This window comes from Salvelinus alpinus, chromosome 19 (assembly GCF_045679555.1).
Source record: "Salvelinus alpinus chromosome 19, SLU_Salpinus.1, whole genome shotgun sequence".
Classification (NCBI taxonomy): domain Eukaryota; kingdom Metazoa; phylum Chordata; class Actinopteri; order Salmoniformes; family Salmonidae; genus Salvelinus; species Salvelinus alpinus.
The window spans coordinates 41995821-42009177 of record NC_092104.1 but is presented as its reverse complement, the minus strand read 5'-3'; the positions used below and the strand labels follow the sequence as shown (position 1 = coordinate 42009177).

The following is a 13357-nucleotide window of genomic DNA, read 5'->3' as shown; positions in this document are numbered from 1 at the left end:
GGGGCGTATTGAAAAACTGGAAAATATGTGCCCATTTTCAAATGGCCTCTTACTCAATTTTTGCTCGTACAATATGCATATTATTATTAGTATTGGATAGAAAACACTGTCTAGTTTCTAAAACAGGTTTAATTATTTCTCTAAGTGAAACATAACTCTTTTTACAGCCCATTTTCTATCCGGAAGTGAAATTTCCAAGAAGCTATGTCTCTCTTCAAGATACTCTCTATAAAAGGCCTTGGCACTTAGGACTGTAGAAACACGTCACACGCCTTCCCCTGTGTGTCATGCGGAAGTGAGAGAAGAAATGACTTGATTATCTCTGTCAGGGACTGAAAACAACATCTTGGAGTCAGAAGTGCGCACTTTATTTTTTTTTCTGGGCGCGAAGTAGGAACTGGACTGCGCTCCTGGAAAACCCTCGTTATAGGTGAATATGACCTCCGGCTTCGATTTTATTTGATACATGTCACAATATCATCCTAAAGTATGTTTTTTCAATATACTTTAATTATATTATTGAAATTTATTCTGGACTTTAGACGTGATGCGACGCAAGAATTTTGTCAAGACGGAGAGGTTAGCACGGCATGGCCAGTGTGCATGCTAATTCAAGAGGGACATCGTTCGTTCTGGGTTCAAATGAAGACGGTTCTGAACAAAGGACCCTTTGGAGAACATTCTGATGGAAAATCAACAAAGATAAGGACCCAATTTGGGATGCTTTTTCATATATCTGTCGAACTGTGCTATCGCTAGCGTTTGACTAGAATCAATGCTGCTGTGTGTTAGCTATTGTAGTAAGCTAATATAACGATATATTGTGTTTTCGTTGTAAAACACTTCAGAAATCGGAAATATTGTCTGTATTCACAAGATCTTTCTCTTTCATTAGCTATCCACCATATATTTTTCTGAAATGATTTATGATGAGTAATAAGGTAGTTGACGTTGGTGTCTATTTTCTCTGGCTACTCCCGTGCGATTTCTGACTGTAGCTATGATGGTAGCAGTAATGTAAAACTGATTTATAGCTAAAATATGCAATTTTTTTGAACAAAACATAGTTTTATTGTGTAACATGTTATAGGACTGTCATCTGAGGTAGTTTTTTCTAGGTTATTTAGGTTGGTTCTAGGTTAGTTAGGTTGGCTTGTGCATGCTACTTGCATTCTACTTGTGCTGTGAAAAATGTCTGTCCTCTTTTTTATTTGGTGGTGAGCTAACATAAATATATGTGGTTTTTTCTCTGTAAAACATTTAAAAAATCGGACATGTTGGCTGGATTGACAAGATGTTTATCTTTCAAATGCTGTATTGGACTTGTTAATGTGTGAAAGTTAAATATTTAAAAAAAATAGATTTTGAATTTCGCGCCCTGCATTTGAGCTGGATGTTGTCATAGGTGTACCGGTGTCGGGCTGCAGCCATAACAGGTTTAACAGATTATTTTATTACAATGTTTAAGATGGATTTTCATTGTGTTCCATGGTGTTATTTGCCCCCTAGTGGAGCTTTCTGGTACTTAGAATGTACGCAAACAGGAAGTAGAGAATTCGTTCTGCACGCATAGAAGCAGCTAAAAACAACGCTACTGTGCAGGTCTTTCAGTGTAGTTATTTCTTGTCACGCTTCAGCCTTGGAAAATATTTGTTTGTAAGTTCGATTCAAGCATTTAGCTAATGATGATAATCTTGTTATTGATAGAGTTTCTTACATATCAATGTTGGTTGGTTGCATTTACTCACACAAATTGTAATGCCTTTCATGTATGATGTTAGCTGTATTACTTTGCTCGTGCGTCATGCAAACGAATTGTAAAATATACAATACTGTAGTTTTGTTACCGATTCTAGTGTAATATGCTTTGTTATTCTACATAGATGGTTGTACATTATTAGAGTAATGAAAGGAGTTAGTCAATTACCATATGAGTAACAATTAGCTATATGGTTTGGCATCATGCCAGATGCATGGTACCTTAGCACGTGCTTTGTATTCATGCAACTTCAAATGTATAATGTACAGCTACAGTATGTCGGTCTGAATTGAATACTAAAGTATATTCTTTTCTGTATTTTGCAGTTTTACAACATAAACGTTTTCAATATATTCATTCAAGAAAAGTCACGCCTTGGGAGTTTTATTGAAGACTTAGTTGTTAGCTATCTGTCTAGTTTTGCATGGGAACGCAACTCAAGGGCAGAATAGTAAAAAAACAACATCACGGCGGGCTCAAGCTCAAGAATAACCACACACGGTGGTTTGTTTCTACATTCATCAGCCAACAAAGCCTCTGTTCCTATGGAAGACCAGCAGTCTACGGTACAACAACCAAAGCCAAGAGTTCGACAGAGAGAGATGGAGGAGCCTCTTCAGCACATTGGGACCAAGTCTCAATCTACAAGATCAAGGTCATCAAAACAGTCAAGCAGATCCTCAACGGCGAGTTCTGCAGCCATCAAAGCACGCGCCAAGGCAGACGCAGCGCGTGCACAAGTCTCCTATGCTGAGAAGGAAGCTTCTGTGATGAAGCAAAAAGCTGACCGAGGCAAGTTTATATGTTCTCCAAGTTGAGAGAACAGCTGCTGCTGCATTGGCTGAAGCTGCAGCCTTTGAAGAAGCTGTAGGATCAGAACGCAGAGAACTTCACAAAGAGCTAGACACAGGGACACAGCCCTTAAGTCCAGTCCAGCGTACCTGTGAGTATGTGCAACAACATGCTAGGCCCTACTTTGCTGAACTTCCATTTGAAGTGGAGAAACAAGAGCTTAGTGTTGACCCAGCTACATACCATAATCCAGAAAGTAGCAAACAACAGAACATGAGCAGAGACTCTCCGTTCAAAAGAAATGAACAGCAGCATGGTGTAAATGGAAAACAAGCCCACTTCCAGTCACACACACAAAGCGTCCCTGAGTCACAAGTGGCACCAGACCTCATCAAGTACCTCCTACGCCGTGAGATGGTGAGTTCCGGACTCCTGAAGTTTGATGATCGCCCTGAAAATTATTGGGCATGGAAAGCATCCTTTCTCAATGCGACTAGAGACTTGAATTTATCAGCCAGGGAAGAGTTAGATCTAATTACCAAGTGGCTAGGGGCAGAGTCGTCTGAGCAAGCAAACAGAATTAGATCTGTCCATATTTTCAACGCAACAGCAGGGCTTAACATGGTCTGGCAACGACTAGAAGAGTGCTATGGTGCACCTGAAGTGATCGAGAATGCACTGTTGAAGAAAATTGATGATTTTCCAAAACTGGCTAACAAAGACAATCACAAACTAAGAGAACTAGGTGACATTCTTCTCGAACTGGAGTGTGCTAAAGTAGAAGGGTACCTTCCAGGCCTCGCTTATCTGGACACATCTCGGGGGGTAAACCCTATTGTAGAGAAACTTCCATTCAGTTTACAAGAAAAATGGATTGCACAGGGATCCAAATACAAGGAGGACTATCGGGTAGCATTCCCACCATTCTCGTTCTTCTCGAGATTCATCAGGAACCAGGCGAAAACTAGAAACGACCCCAGTTTCACCCTCTACACCTCAACTAACCAGGTGTCTATGAAAAGTGAGAAACCTGCCAGGTACAGCAGCAAGACACCTGTGACTGTATACAAAACCGAAGTGTCATCCGAGCCCTCAGACCACCAAACCAAACCCAGTAAGACAAAGATTGAAAACCCTGACCATCACTGCCCGATACATAACAAACCTCATCCTCTTAAAAAGTGTCGTGGGTTTAGATACAAAACTCTAGATGAGCGCAAATCATATCTCAAAGAGAATGGAATTTGTTTCCGATGTTGTGGGTCAACTCAGCACAGAGCTAAAGACTGTAAGGTGTCAATCAAGTGCTCTGAGTGCGACAGCGACAGACATCTTGCTGCTCTGCATCCAGGCCCAGCCCCTTCAAATACAGACACTGCTACAGCAGAGAAAGAGCATGGCGGGGAGCAAGGTGACGATGCTCTTCTATCTGTCACCTCAAAGTGTACGGAGATCTGTGGTGAGGCAGTTAATCCAAGATCATGTTCAAAAATATGCCTAGTTAAAGCTTATCCGGCTGGGGAAAGAGAGAAAGCTGTCAAAATGTATGTAGTGCTTGATGAACAGAGTAACAAATCTCTGGCCAAGACAGAGTTTTTCAATCTCTTCAACATCAATGACAACTCTGCTCCATACACCATGAAGACCTGTTCTGGGGTAACAGAGACTTCAGGCAGGAGAGCCGTCAACTTCATGGTGGAGTCTATAGACGGACACATGCAGCTATCTCTCCCTACTCTGATAGATTGTGATATGATGCCAGACGATAGGACGGAGATTCCCTCCCCCGACATTGCGTATCATCATCCCCATCTGCAACCAGTTATGGACAAAATTCCAGCTGTGGACCCAGACGCTCCCATCCTCCTGCTCTTAGGACGAGACATCTTAAGGGTACACAAGGTACGAGAGCAAATCAATGGGCCCCACGACACTCCTTATGCACAGCGACTCGACCTCGGGTGGGTCATCGTGGGTGAGGTCTGTCTGGGAACGGCTCACCGACCAGCCAATGTTAACGTGTTCAGGACAAACATACTTCAAAATGGTCGCACATCCTATCTGAGCCCTTGCCCTGACATCATCCAGGTAAAAGAGAACTACAACAGCGTAGCTCAGAAACACATCTCTCCCTCTACAATGCACTCGGGAGATCCAAGCACAACTGTGAACACAGACAACCTGGGATGTTCCGTGTTCGACAAAACACAAGACGATGATAAACCAGCACCATCAGTGGAGGACAAAGCCTTTTTGGACATTATGGACAAACAGGTTTTCCAGGATGATGGAAACAACTGGGTGGCTCCACTACCCTTTCGCCCCACTCGACGTCGCCTTCCTAATAACAGGGAGCAGGCCATAAACCGTCTCACATCACTTCGCAGGACTTTAGACAAAAAGCCTGACATGAAGCGTCATTTTATTGACTTCATGCAAAAGATGCTGGATAACGACCAAGCCGAACCTTCACCGCCACTAGAGGGAGACAAAGAATGTTGGTATCTACCCATATTTGGTGTTTACCATCCACAAAAGCCTGAACAAATAAGAGTAGTATTTGACTCCAGTGCTAAGTGTCAAGGCGTGTCACTTAACGATGTTCTGCTCAGTGGTCCAGACTTAAACAACACACTCTTGGGTGTCCTAATGCGCTTCCGCAAGGATTGCATTGCACTAACAGCAGATGTGCAACAAATGTTTTACTGTTTTGGTGTACGTGAGGATCACAGAGATTACTTAAGGTTTCTCTGGTATGAAGACAACAATCCAGATAGAAACATAACTGAGTACAGGATGAAAGTCCATGTATTTGGGAACAGCCCTTCACCAGCCGTAGCCATCTACTGCATGAGACGAGCAGCGCTACAGGGTGAGAAGGAACACGGATCAGAACCCAAGCAATATGTAGTGAGGAACTTCTACGTCGATGATGGGCTGACATCAGTAGCTACTACAGAAGAAGCTATCAACATTCTAAGAAAAACACAAGCAATGTTGGCGGAGTCCAACATGAAACTACACAAGATTGCATCCAATAGCAAAACAGTTATGGAAGCCTTCCCTATGGAGGACCGTGCAAAAGACTTAAAAGATCTGGACCTAGGAGTGGATCCTCTCCCCTTTCAACGGAGTCTGGGACTTTCCTGGAACCTGGAAACAGACAGCTTCTCATTCCAGGTGTCCCACAATGAGAAGCCTTTTACGCGGAGAGGCATCCTGTCCACAGTGAATAGTCTTTATGACCCCCTTGGGTTCGTGGCTCCAATAATCAATGCGAGACCCCTAGTGTCAGTGTCAACCGACCCTGACATGCCTGCCATTCTCACACCCTCAATGTTACTGACACAAAAGACCAGCGCTACCTCAGCCCCTTCTGGATACTTCAGCATGAACGACCTTCATGGAAAACAGTGGAAGCAAGTCCAGTGTCTCGCTGACACCTTTTGGAAAAGGTGGAGACAGGAGTACCTGACAACGCTGCAGAGACGCAGAAAATGGACAGCAGAAAAGCCAAATGTAAAAGTGGGAGATGTTGTCTTATTGAAAGACAGTCAGGCACACAGAAATGACTGGCCAGTCGGGCTTGTGGTCAAAACCTTTCCCAGTACTGACAAAAAGGTTAGGAAAGTAGAACTAAAAATTGTCAAGCAAGGAGCTGCTAAGGTGTTTCTGAGACCAATCTCAGAGATTGTTGTTCTTCTTTCTGAAGCATCCTAGAGACAAAAGATAAAAATAGAAAGGACATTATTTGTTTCTTGATATGTTTTATTTCATAGTGGCACAATTTCATTATACCAGGCGGGGAGTGTGCTGCCATCCTGTTAACAGATTATTTTATTACAATGGTTAAGATGGATTTTCATTGTGTTCCATGGTGTTATTTGCCCCCTAGTGGAGCTTTCTGGTACTTAGAATGTACGCAAACAGGAAGTAGAGAATTCGTTCTGCACGCATAGAAGCAGCTAAAAACAACGCTACAGTGCAGGTCTTTCAGTGTAGTTATTTCTTGTCAGGCTTCAGCCTTGGAAAATATTTGTTTGTAAGTTCGATTCAAGCATTTAGCTAATGATGATAATCTTGTTATTGATAGAGTTTCTTACATATCAATGTTGGTTGGTTGCATTTACTCACACAAATTGTAATGCCTTTCATGTATGATGTTAGCTGTATTACTTTGCTCGTGCGTCATGCAAACGAATTGTAAAATATACAATACTGTAGTTTTGTTACCGATTCTAGTGTAATATGCTTTGTTATTCTACATAGATGGTTGTACATTATTAGAGTAATGAAAGGAGTTAGTCAATTACCATATGAGTAACAATTAGCTATATGGTTTGGCATCATGCCAGATGCATGGTACCTTAGCACGTGCTTTGTATTCATGCAACTTCAAATGTATAATGTACAGCTACAGTATGTCGGTCTGAATTGAATACTAAAGTATATTCTTTTCTGTATTTTGCAGTTTTACAACATAAACGTTTTCAATATATTCATTCAAGAAAAGTCACGCCTTGGGAGTTTTATTGAAGACTTAGTTGTTAGCTATCTGTCTAGTTTTGCATGGGAACGCAACTCAAGGGCAGAATAGTAAAAAAACAACATCACGGCGGGCTCAAGCTCAAGAATAACCACACACGGTGGTTTGTTTCTACATTCATCAGCCAACAAAGCCTCTGTTCCTATGGAAGACCAGCAGTCTACGGTACAACAACCAAAGCCAAGAGTTCGACAGAGAGAGATGGAGGAGCCTCTTCAGCACATTGGGACCAAGTCTCAATCTACAAGATCAAGGTCATCAAAACAGTCAAGCAGATCCTCAACGGCGAGTTCTGCAGCCATCAAAGCACGCGCCAAGGCAGACGCAGCGCGTGCACAAGTCTCCTATGCTGAGAAGGAAGCTTCTGTGATGAAGCAAAAAGCTGACCGAGGCAAGTTTATATGTTCTCCAAGTTGAGAGAACAGCTGCTGCTGCATTGGCTGAAGCTGCAGCCTTTGAAGAAGCTGTAGGATCAGAACGCAGAGAACTTCACAAAGAGCTAGACACAGGGACACAGCCCTTAAGTCCAGTCCAGCGTACCTGTGAGTATGTGCAACAACATGCTAGGCCCTACTTTGCTGAACTTCCATTTGAAGTGGAGAAACAAGAGCTTAGTGTTGACCCAGCTACATACCATAATCCAGAAAGTAGCAAACAACAGAACATGAGCAGAGACTCTCCGTTCAAAAGAAATGAACAGCAGCATGGTGTAAATGGAAAACAAGCCCACTTCCAGTCACACACACAAAGCGTCCCTGAGTCACAAGTGGCACCAGACCTCATCAAGTACCTCCTACGCCGTGAGATGGTGAGTTCCGGACTCCTGAAGTTTGATGATCGCCCTGAAAATTATTGGGCATGGAAAGCATCCTTTCTCAATGCGACTAGAGACTTGAATTTATCAGCCAGGGAAGAGTTAGATCTAATTACCAAGTGGCTAGGGGCAGAGTCGTCTGAGCAAGCAAACAGAATTAGATCTGTCCATATTTTCAACGCAACAGCAGGGCTTAACATGGTCTGGCAACGACTAGAAGAGTGCTATGGTGCACCTGAAGTGATCGAGAATGCACTGTTGAAGAAAATTGATGATTTTCCAAAACTGGCTAACAAAGACAATCACAAACTAAGAGAACTAGGTGACATTCTTCTCGAACTGGAGTGTGCTAAAGTAGAAGGGTACCTTCCAGGCCTCGCTTATCTGGACACATCTCGGGGGGTAAACCCTATTGTAGAGAAACTTCCATTCAGTTTACAAGAAAAATGGATTGCACAGGGATCCAAATACAAGGAGGACTATCGGGTAGCATTCCCACCATTCTCGTTCTTCTCGAGATTCATCAGGAACCAGGCGAAAACTAGAAACGACCCCAGTTTCACCCTCTACACCTCAACTAACCAGGTGTCTATGAAAAGTGAGAAACCTGCCAGGTACAGCAGCAAGACACCTGTGACTGTATACAAAACCGAAGTGTCATCCGAGCCCTCAGACCACCAAACCAAACCCAGTAAGACAAAGATTGAAAACCCTGACCATCACTGCCCGATACATAACAAACCTCATCCTCTTAAAAAGTGTCGTGGGTTTAGATACAAAACTCTAGATGAGCGCAAATCATATCTCAAAGAGAATGGAATTTGTTTCCGATGTTGTGGGTCAACTCAGCACAGAGCTAAAGACTGTAAGGTGTCAATCAAGTGCTCTGAGTGCGACAGCGACAGACATCTTGCTGCTCTGCATCCAGGCCCAGCCCCTTCAAATACAGACACTGCTACAGCAGAGAAAGAGCATGGCGGGGAGCAAGGTGACGATGCTCTTCTATCTGTCACCTCAAAGTGTACGGAGATCTGTGGTGAGGCAGTTAATCCAAGATCATGTTCAAAAATATGCCTAGTTAAAGCTTATCCGGCTGGGGAAAGAGAGAAAGCTGTCAAAATGTATGTAGTGCTTGATGAACAGAGTAACAAATCTCTGGCCAAGACAGAGTTTTTCAATCTCTTCAACATCAATGACAACTCTGCTCCATACACCATGAAGACCTGTTCTGGGGTAACAGAGACTTCAGGCAGGAGAGCCGTCAACTTCATGGTGGAGTCTATAGACGGACACATGCAGCTATCTCTCCCTACTCTGATAGATTGTGATATGATGCCAGACGATAGGACGGAGATTCCCTCCCCCGACATTGCGTATCATCATCCCCATCTGCAACCAGTTATGGACAAAATTCCAGCTGTGGACCCAGACGCTCCCATCCTCCTGCTCTTAGGACGAGACATCTTAAGGGTACACAAGGTACGAGAGCAAATCAATGGGCCCCACGACACTCCTTATGCACAGCGACTCGACCTCGGGTGGGTCATCGTGGGTGAGGTCTGTCTGGGAACGGCTCACCGACCAGCCAATGTTAACGTGTTCAGGACAAACATACTTCAAAATGGTCGCACATCCTATCTGAGCCCTTGCCCTGACATCATCCAGGTAAAAGAGAACTACAACAGCGTAGCTCAGAAACACATCTCTCCCTCTACAATGCACTCGGGAGATCCAAGCACAACTGTGAACACAGACAACCTGGGATGTTCCGTGTTCGACAAAACACAAGACGATGATAAACCAGCACCATCAGTGGAGGACAAAGCCTTTTTGGACATTATGGACAAACAGGTTTTCCAGGATGATGGAAACAACTGGGTGGCTCCACTACCCTTTCGCCCCACTCGACGTCGCCTTCCTAATAACAGGGAGCAGGCCATAAACCGTCTCACATCACTTCGCAGGACTTTAGACAAAAAGCCTGACATGAAGCGTCATTTTATTGACTTCATGCAAAAGATGCTGGATAACGACCAAGCCGAACCTTCACCGCCACTAGAGGGAGACAAAGAATGTTGGTATCTACCCATATTTGGTGTTTACCATCCACAAAAGCCTGAACAAATAAGAGTAGTATTTGACTCCAGTGCTAAGTGTCAAGGCGTGTCACTTAACGATGTTCTGCTCAGTGGTCCAGACTTAAACAACACACTCTTGGGTGTCCTAATGCGCTTCCGCAAGGATTGCATTGCACTAACAGCAGATGTGCAACAAATGTTTTACTGTTTTGGTGTACGTGAGGATCACAGAGATTACTTAAGGTTTCTCTGGTATGAAGACAACAATCCAGATAGAAACATAACTGAGTACAGGATGAAAGTCCATGTATTTGGGAACAGCCCTTCACCAGCCGTAGCCATCTACTGCATGAGACGAGCAGCGCTACAGGGTGAGAAGGAACACGGATCAGAACCCAAGCAATATGTAGTGAGGAACTTCTACGTCGATGATGGGCTGACATCAGTAGCTACTACAGAAGAAGCTATCAACATTCTAAGAAAAACACAAGCAATGTTGGCGGAGTCCAACATGAAACTACACAAGATTGCATCCAATAGCAAAACAGTTATGGAAGCCTTCCCTATGGAGGACCGTGCAAAAGACTTAAAAGATCTGGACCTAGGAGTGGATCCTCTCCCCTTTCAACGGAGTCTGGGACTTTCCTGGAACCTGGAAACAGACAGCTTCTCATTCCAGGTGTCCCACAATGAGAAGCCTTTTACGCGGAGAGGCATCCTGTCCACAGTGAATAGTCTTTATGACCCCCTTGGGTTCGTGGCTCCAATAATCAATGCGAGACCCCTAGTGTCAGTGTCAACCGACCCTGACATGCCTGCCATTCTCACACCCTCAATGTTACTGACACAAAAGACCAGCGCTACCTCAGCCCCTTCTGGATACTTCAGCATGAACGACCTTCATGGAAAACAGTGGAAGCAAGTCCAGTGTCTCGCTGACACCTTTTGGAAAAGGTGGAGACAGGAGTACCTGACAACGCTGCAGAGACGCAGAAAATGGACAGCAGAAAAGCCAAATGTAAAAGTGGGAGATGTTGTCTTATTGAAAGACAGTCAGGCACACAGAAATGACTGGCCAGTCGGGCTTGTGGTCAAAACCTTTCCCAGTACTGACAAAAAGGTTAGGAAAGTAGAACTAAAAATTGTCAAGCAAGGAGCTGCTAAGGTGTTTCTGAGACCAATCTCAGAGATTGTTGTTCTTCTTTCTGAAGCATCCTAGAGACAAAAGATAAAAATAGAAAGGACATTATTTGTTTCTTGATATGTTTTATTTCATAGTGGCACAATTTCATTATACCAGGCGGGGAGTGTGCTGCCATCCTGTTAACAGATTATTTTATTACAATGGTTAAGATGGATTTTCATTGTGTTCCATGGTGTTATTTGCCCCCTAGTGGAGCTTTCTGGTACTTAGAATGTACGCAAACAGGAAGTAGAGAATTCGTTCTGCACGCATAGAAGCAGCTAAAAACAACGCTACAGTGCAGGTCTTTCAGTGTAGTTATTTCTTGTCAGGCTTCAGCCTTGGAAAATATTTGTTTGTAAGTTCGATTCAAGCATTTAGCTAATGATGATAATCTTGTTATTGATAGAGTTTCTTACATATCAATGTTGGTTGGTTGCATTTACTCACACAAATTGTAATGCCTTTCATGTATGATGTTAGCTGTATTACTTTGCTCGTGCGTCATGCAAACGAATTGTAAAATATACAATACTGTAGTTTTGTTACCGATTCTAGTGTAATATGCTTTGTTATTCTACATAGATGGTTGTACATTATTAGAGTAATGAAAGGAGTTAGTCAATTACCATATGAGTAACAATTAGCTATATGGTTTGGCATCATGCCAGATGCATGGTACCTTAGCACGTGCTTTGTATTCATGCAACTTCAAATGTATAATGTACAGCTACAGTATGTCGGTCTGAATTGAATACTAAAGTATATTCTTTTCTGTATTTTGCAGTTTTACAACATAAACGTTTTCAATATATTCATTCAAGAAAAGTCACGCCTTGGGAGTTTTATTGAAGACTTAGTTGTTAGCTATCTGTCTAGTTTTGCATGGGAACGCAACTCAAGGGCAGAATAGTAAAAAAACAACATCACGGCGGGCTCAAGCTCAAGAATAACCACACACGGTGGTTTGTTTCTACATTCATCAGCCAACAAAGCCTCTGTTCCTATGGAAGACCAGCAGTCTACGGTACAACAACCAAAGCCAAGAGTTCGACAGAGAGAGATGGAGGAGCCTCTTCAGCACATTGGGACCAAGTCTCAATCTACAAGATCAAGGTCATCAAAACAGTCAAGCAGATCCTCAACGGCGAGTTCTGCAGCCATCAAAGCACGCGCCAAGGCAGACGCAGCGCGTGCACAAGTCTCCTATGCTGAGAAGGAAGCTTCTGTGATGAAGCAAAAAGCTGACCGAGGCAAGTTTATATGTTCTCCAAGTTGAGAGAACAGCTGCTGCTGCATTGGCTGAAGCTGCAGCCTTTGAAGAAGCTGTAGGATCAGAACGCAGAGAACTTCACAAAGAGCTAGACACAGGGACACAGCCCTTAAGTCCAGTCCAGCGTACCTGTGAGTATGTGCAACAACATGCTAGGCCCTACTTTGCTGAACTTCCATTTGAAGTGGAGAAACAAGAGCTTAGTGTTGACCCAGCTACATACCATAATCCAGAAAGTAGCAAACAACAGAACATGAGCAGAGACTCTCCGTTCAAAAGAAATGAACAGCAGCATGGTGTAAATGGAAAACAAGCCCACTTCCAGTCACACACACAAAGCGTCCCTGAGTCACAAGTGGCACCAGACCTCATCAAGTACCTCCTACGCCGTGAGATGGTGAGTTCCGGACTCCTGAAGTTTGATGATCGCCCTGAAAATTATTGGGCATGGAAAGCATCCTTTCTCAATGCGACTAGAGACTTGAATTTATCAGCCAGGGAAGAGTTAGATCTAATTACCAAGTGGCTAGGGGCAGAGTCGTCTGAGCAAGCAAACAGAATTAGATCTGTCCATATTTTCAACGCAACAGCAGGGCTTAACATGGTCTGGCAACGACTAGAAGAGTGCTATGGTGCACCTGAAGTGATCGAGAATGCACTGTTGAAGAAAATTGATGATTTTCCAAAACTGGCTAACAAAGACAATCACAAACTAAGAGAACTAGGTGACATTCTTCTCGAACTGGAGTGTGCTAAAGTAGAAGGGTACCTTCCAGGCCTCGCTTATCTGGACACATCTCGGGGGGTAAACCCTATTGTAGAGAAACTTCCATTCAGTTTACAAGAAAAATGGATTGCACAGGGATCCAAATACAAGGAGGACTATCGGGTAGCATTCCCACCATTCTCGTT

General features: G+C 43.5%; 1 protein-coding gene across 1 annotated transcript; it reads left to right on the top strand.

Annotated features, from left to right (window-relative positions):
- The first annotated feature begins 707 nt into the window (after positions 1-707).
- Positions 708-8968, top strand: LOC139545633 (uncharacterized). The gene is made up of 2 exons (XM_071353608.1): positions 708-1656; positions 2086-8968. Exon 2 carries the CDS (start codon positions 2825-2827, stop codon positions 6269-6271), a length of 3447 nt encoding a protein of 1148 aa, XP_071209709.1. The 5' UTR covers positions 708-1656; positions 2086-2824; the 3' UTR covers positions 6272-8968.
- The last annotated feature ends 4389 nt before the right edge of the window (positions 8969-13357 follow it).

Coding starts and splice junctions, on each gene's coding strand:
- LOC139545633 (XM_071353608.1), top strand. CDS start 2,825: ATGAGCAGAGACTCTCCGTTCAAAAGAAATGAACAGCAGCATGGTGTA.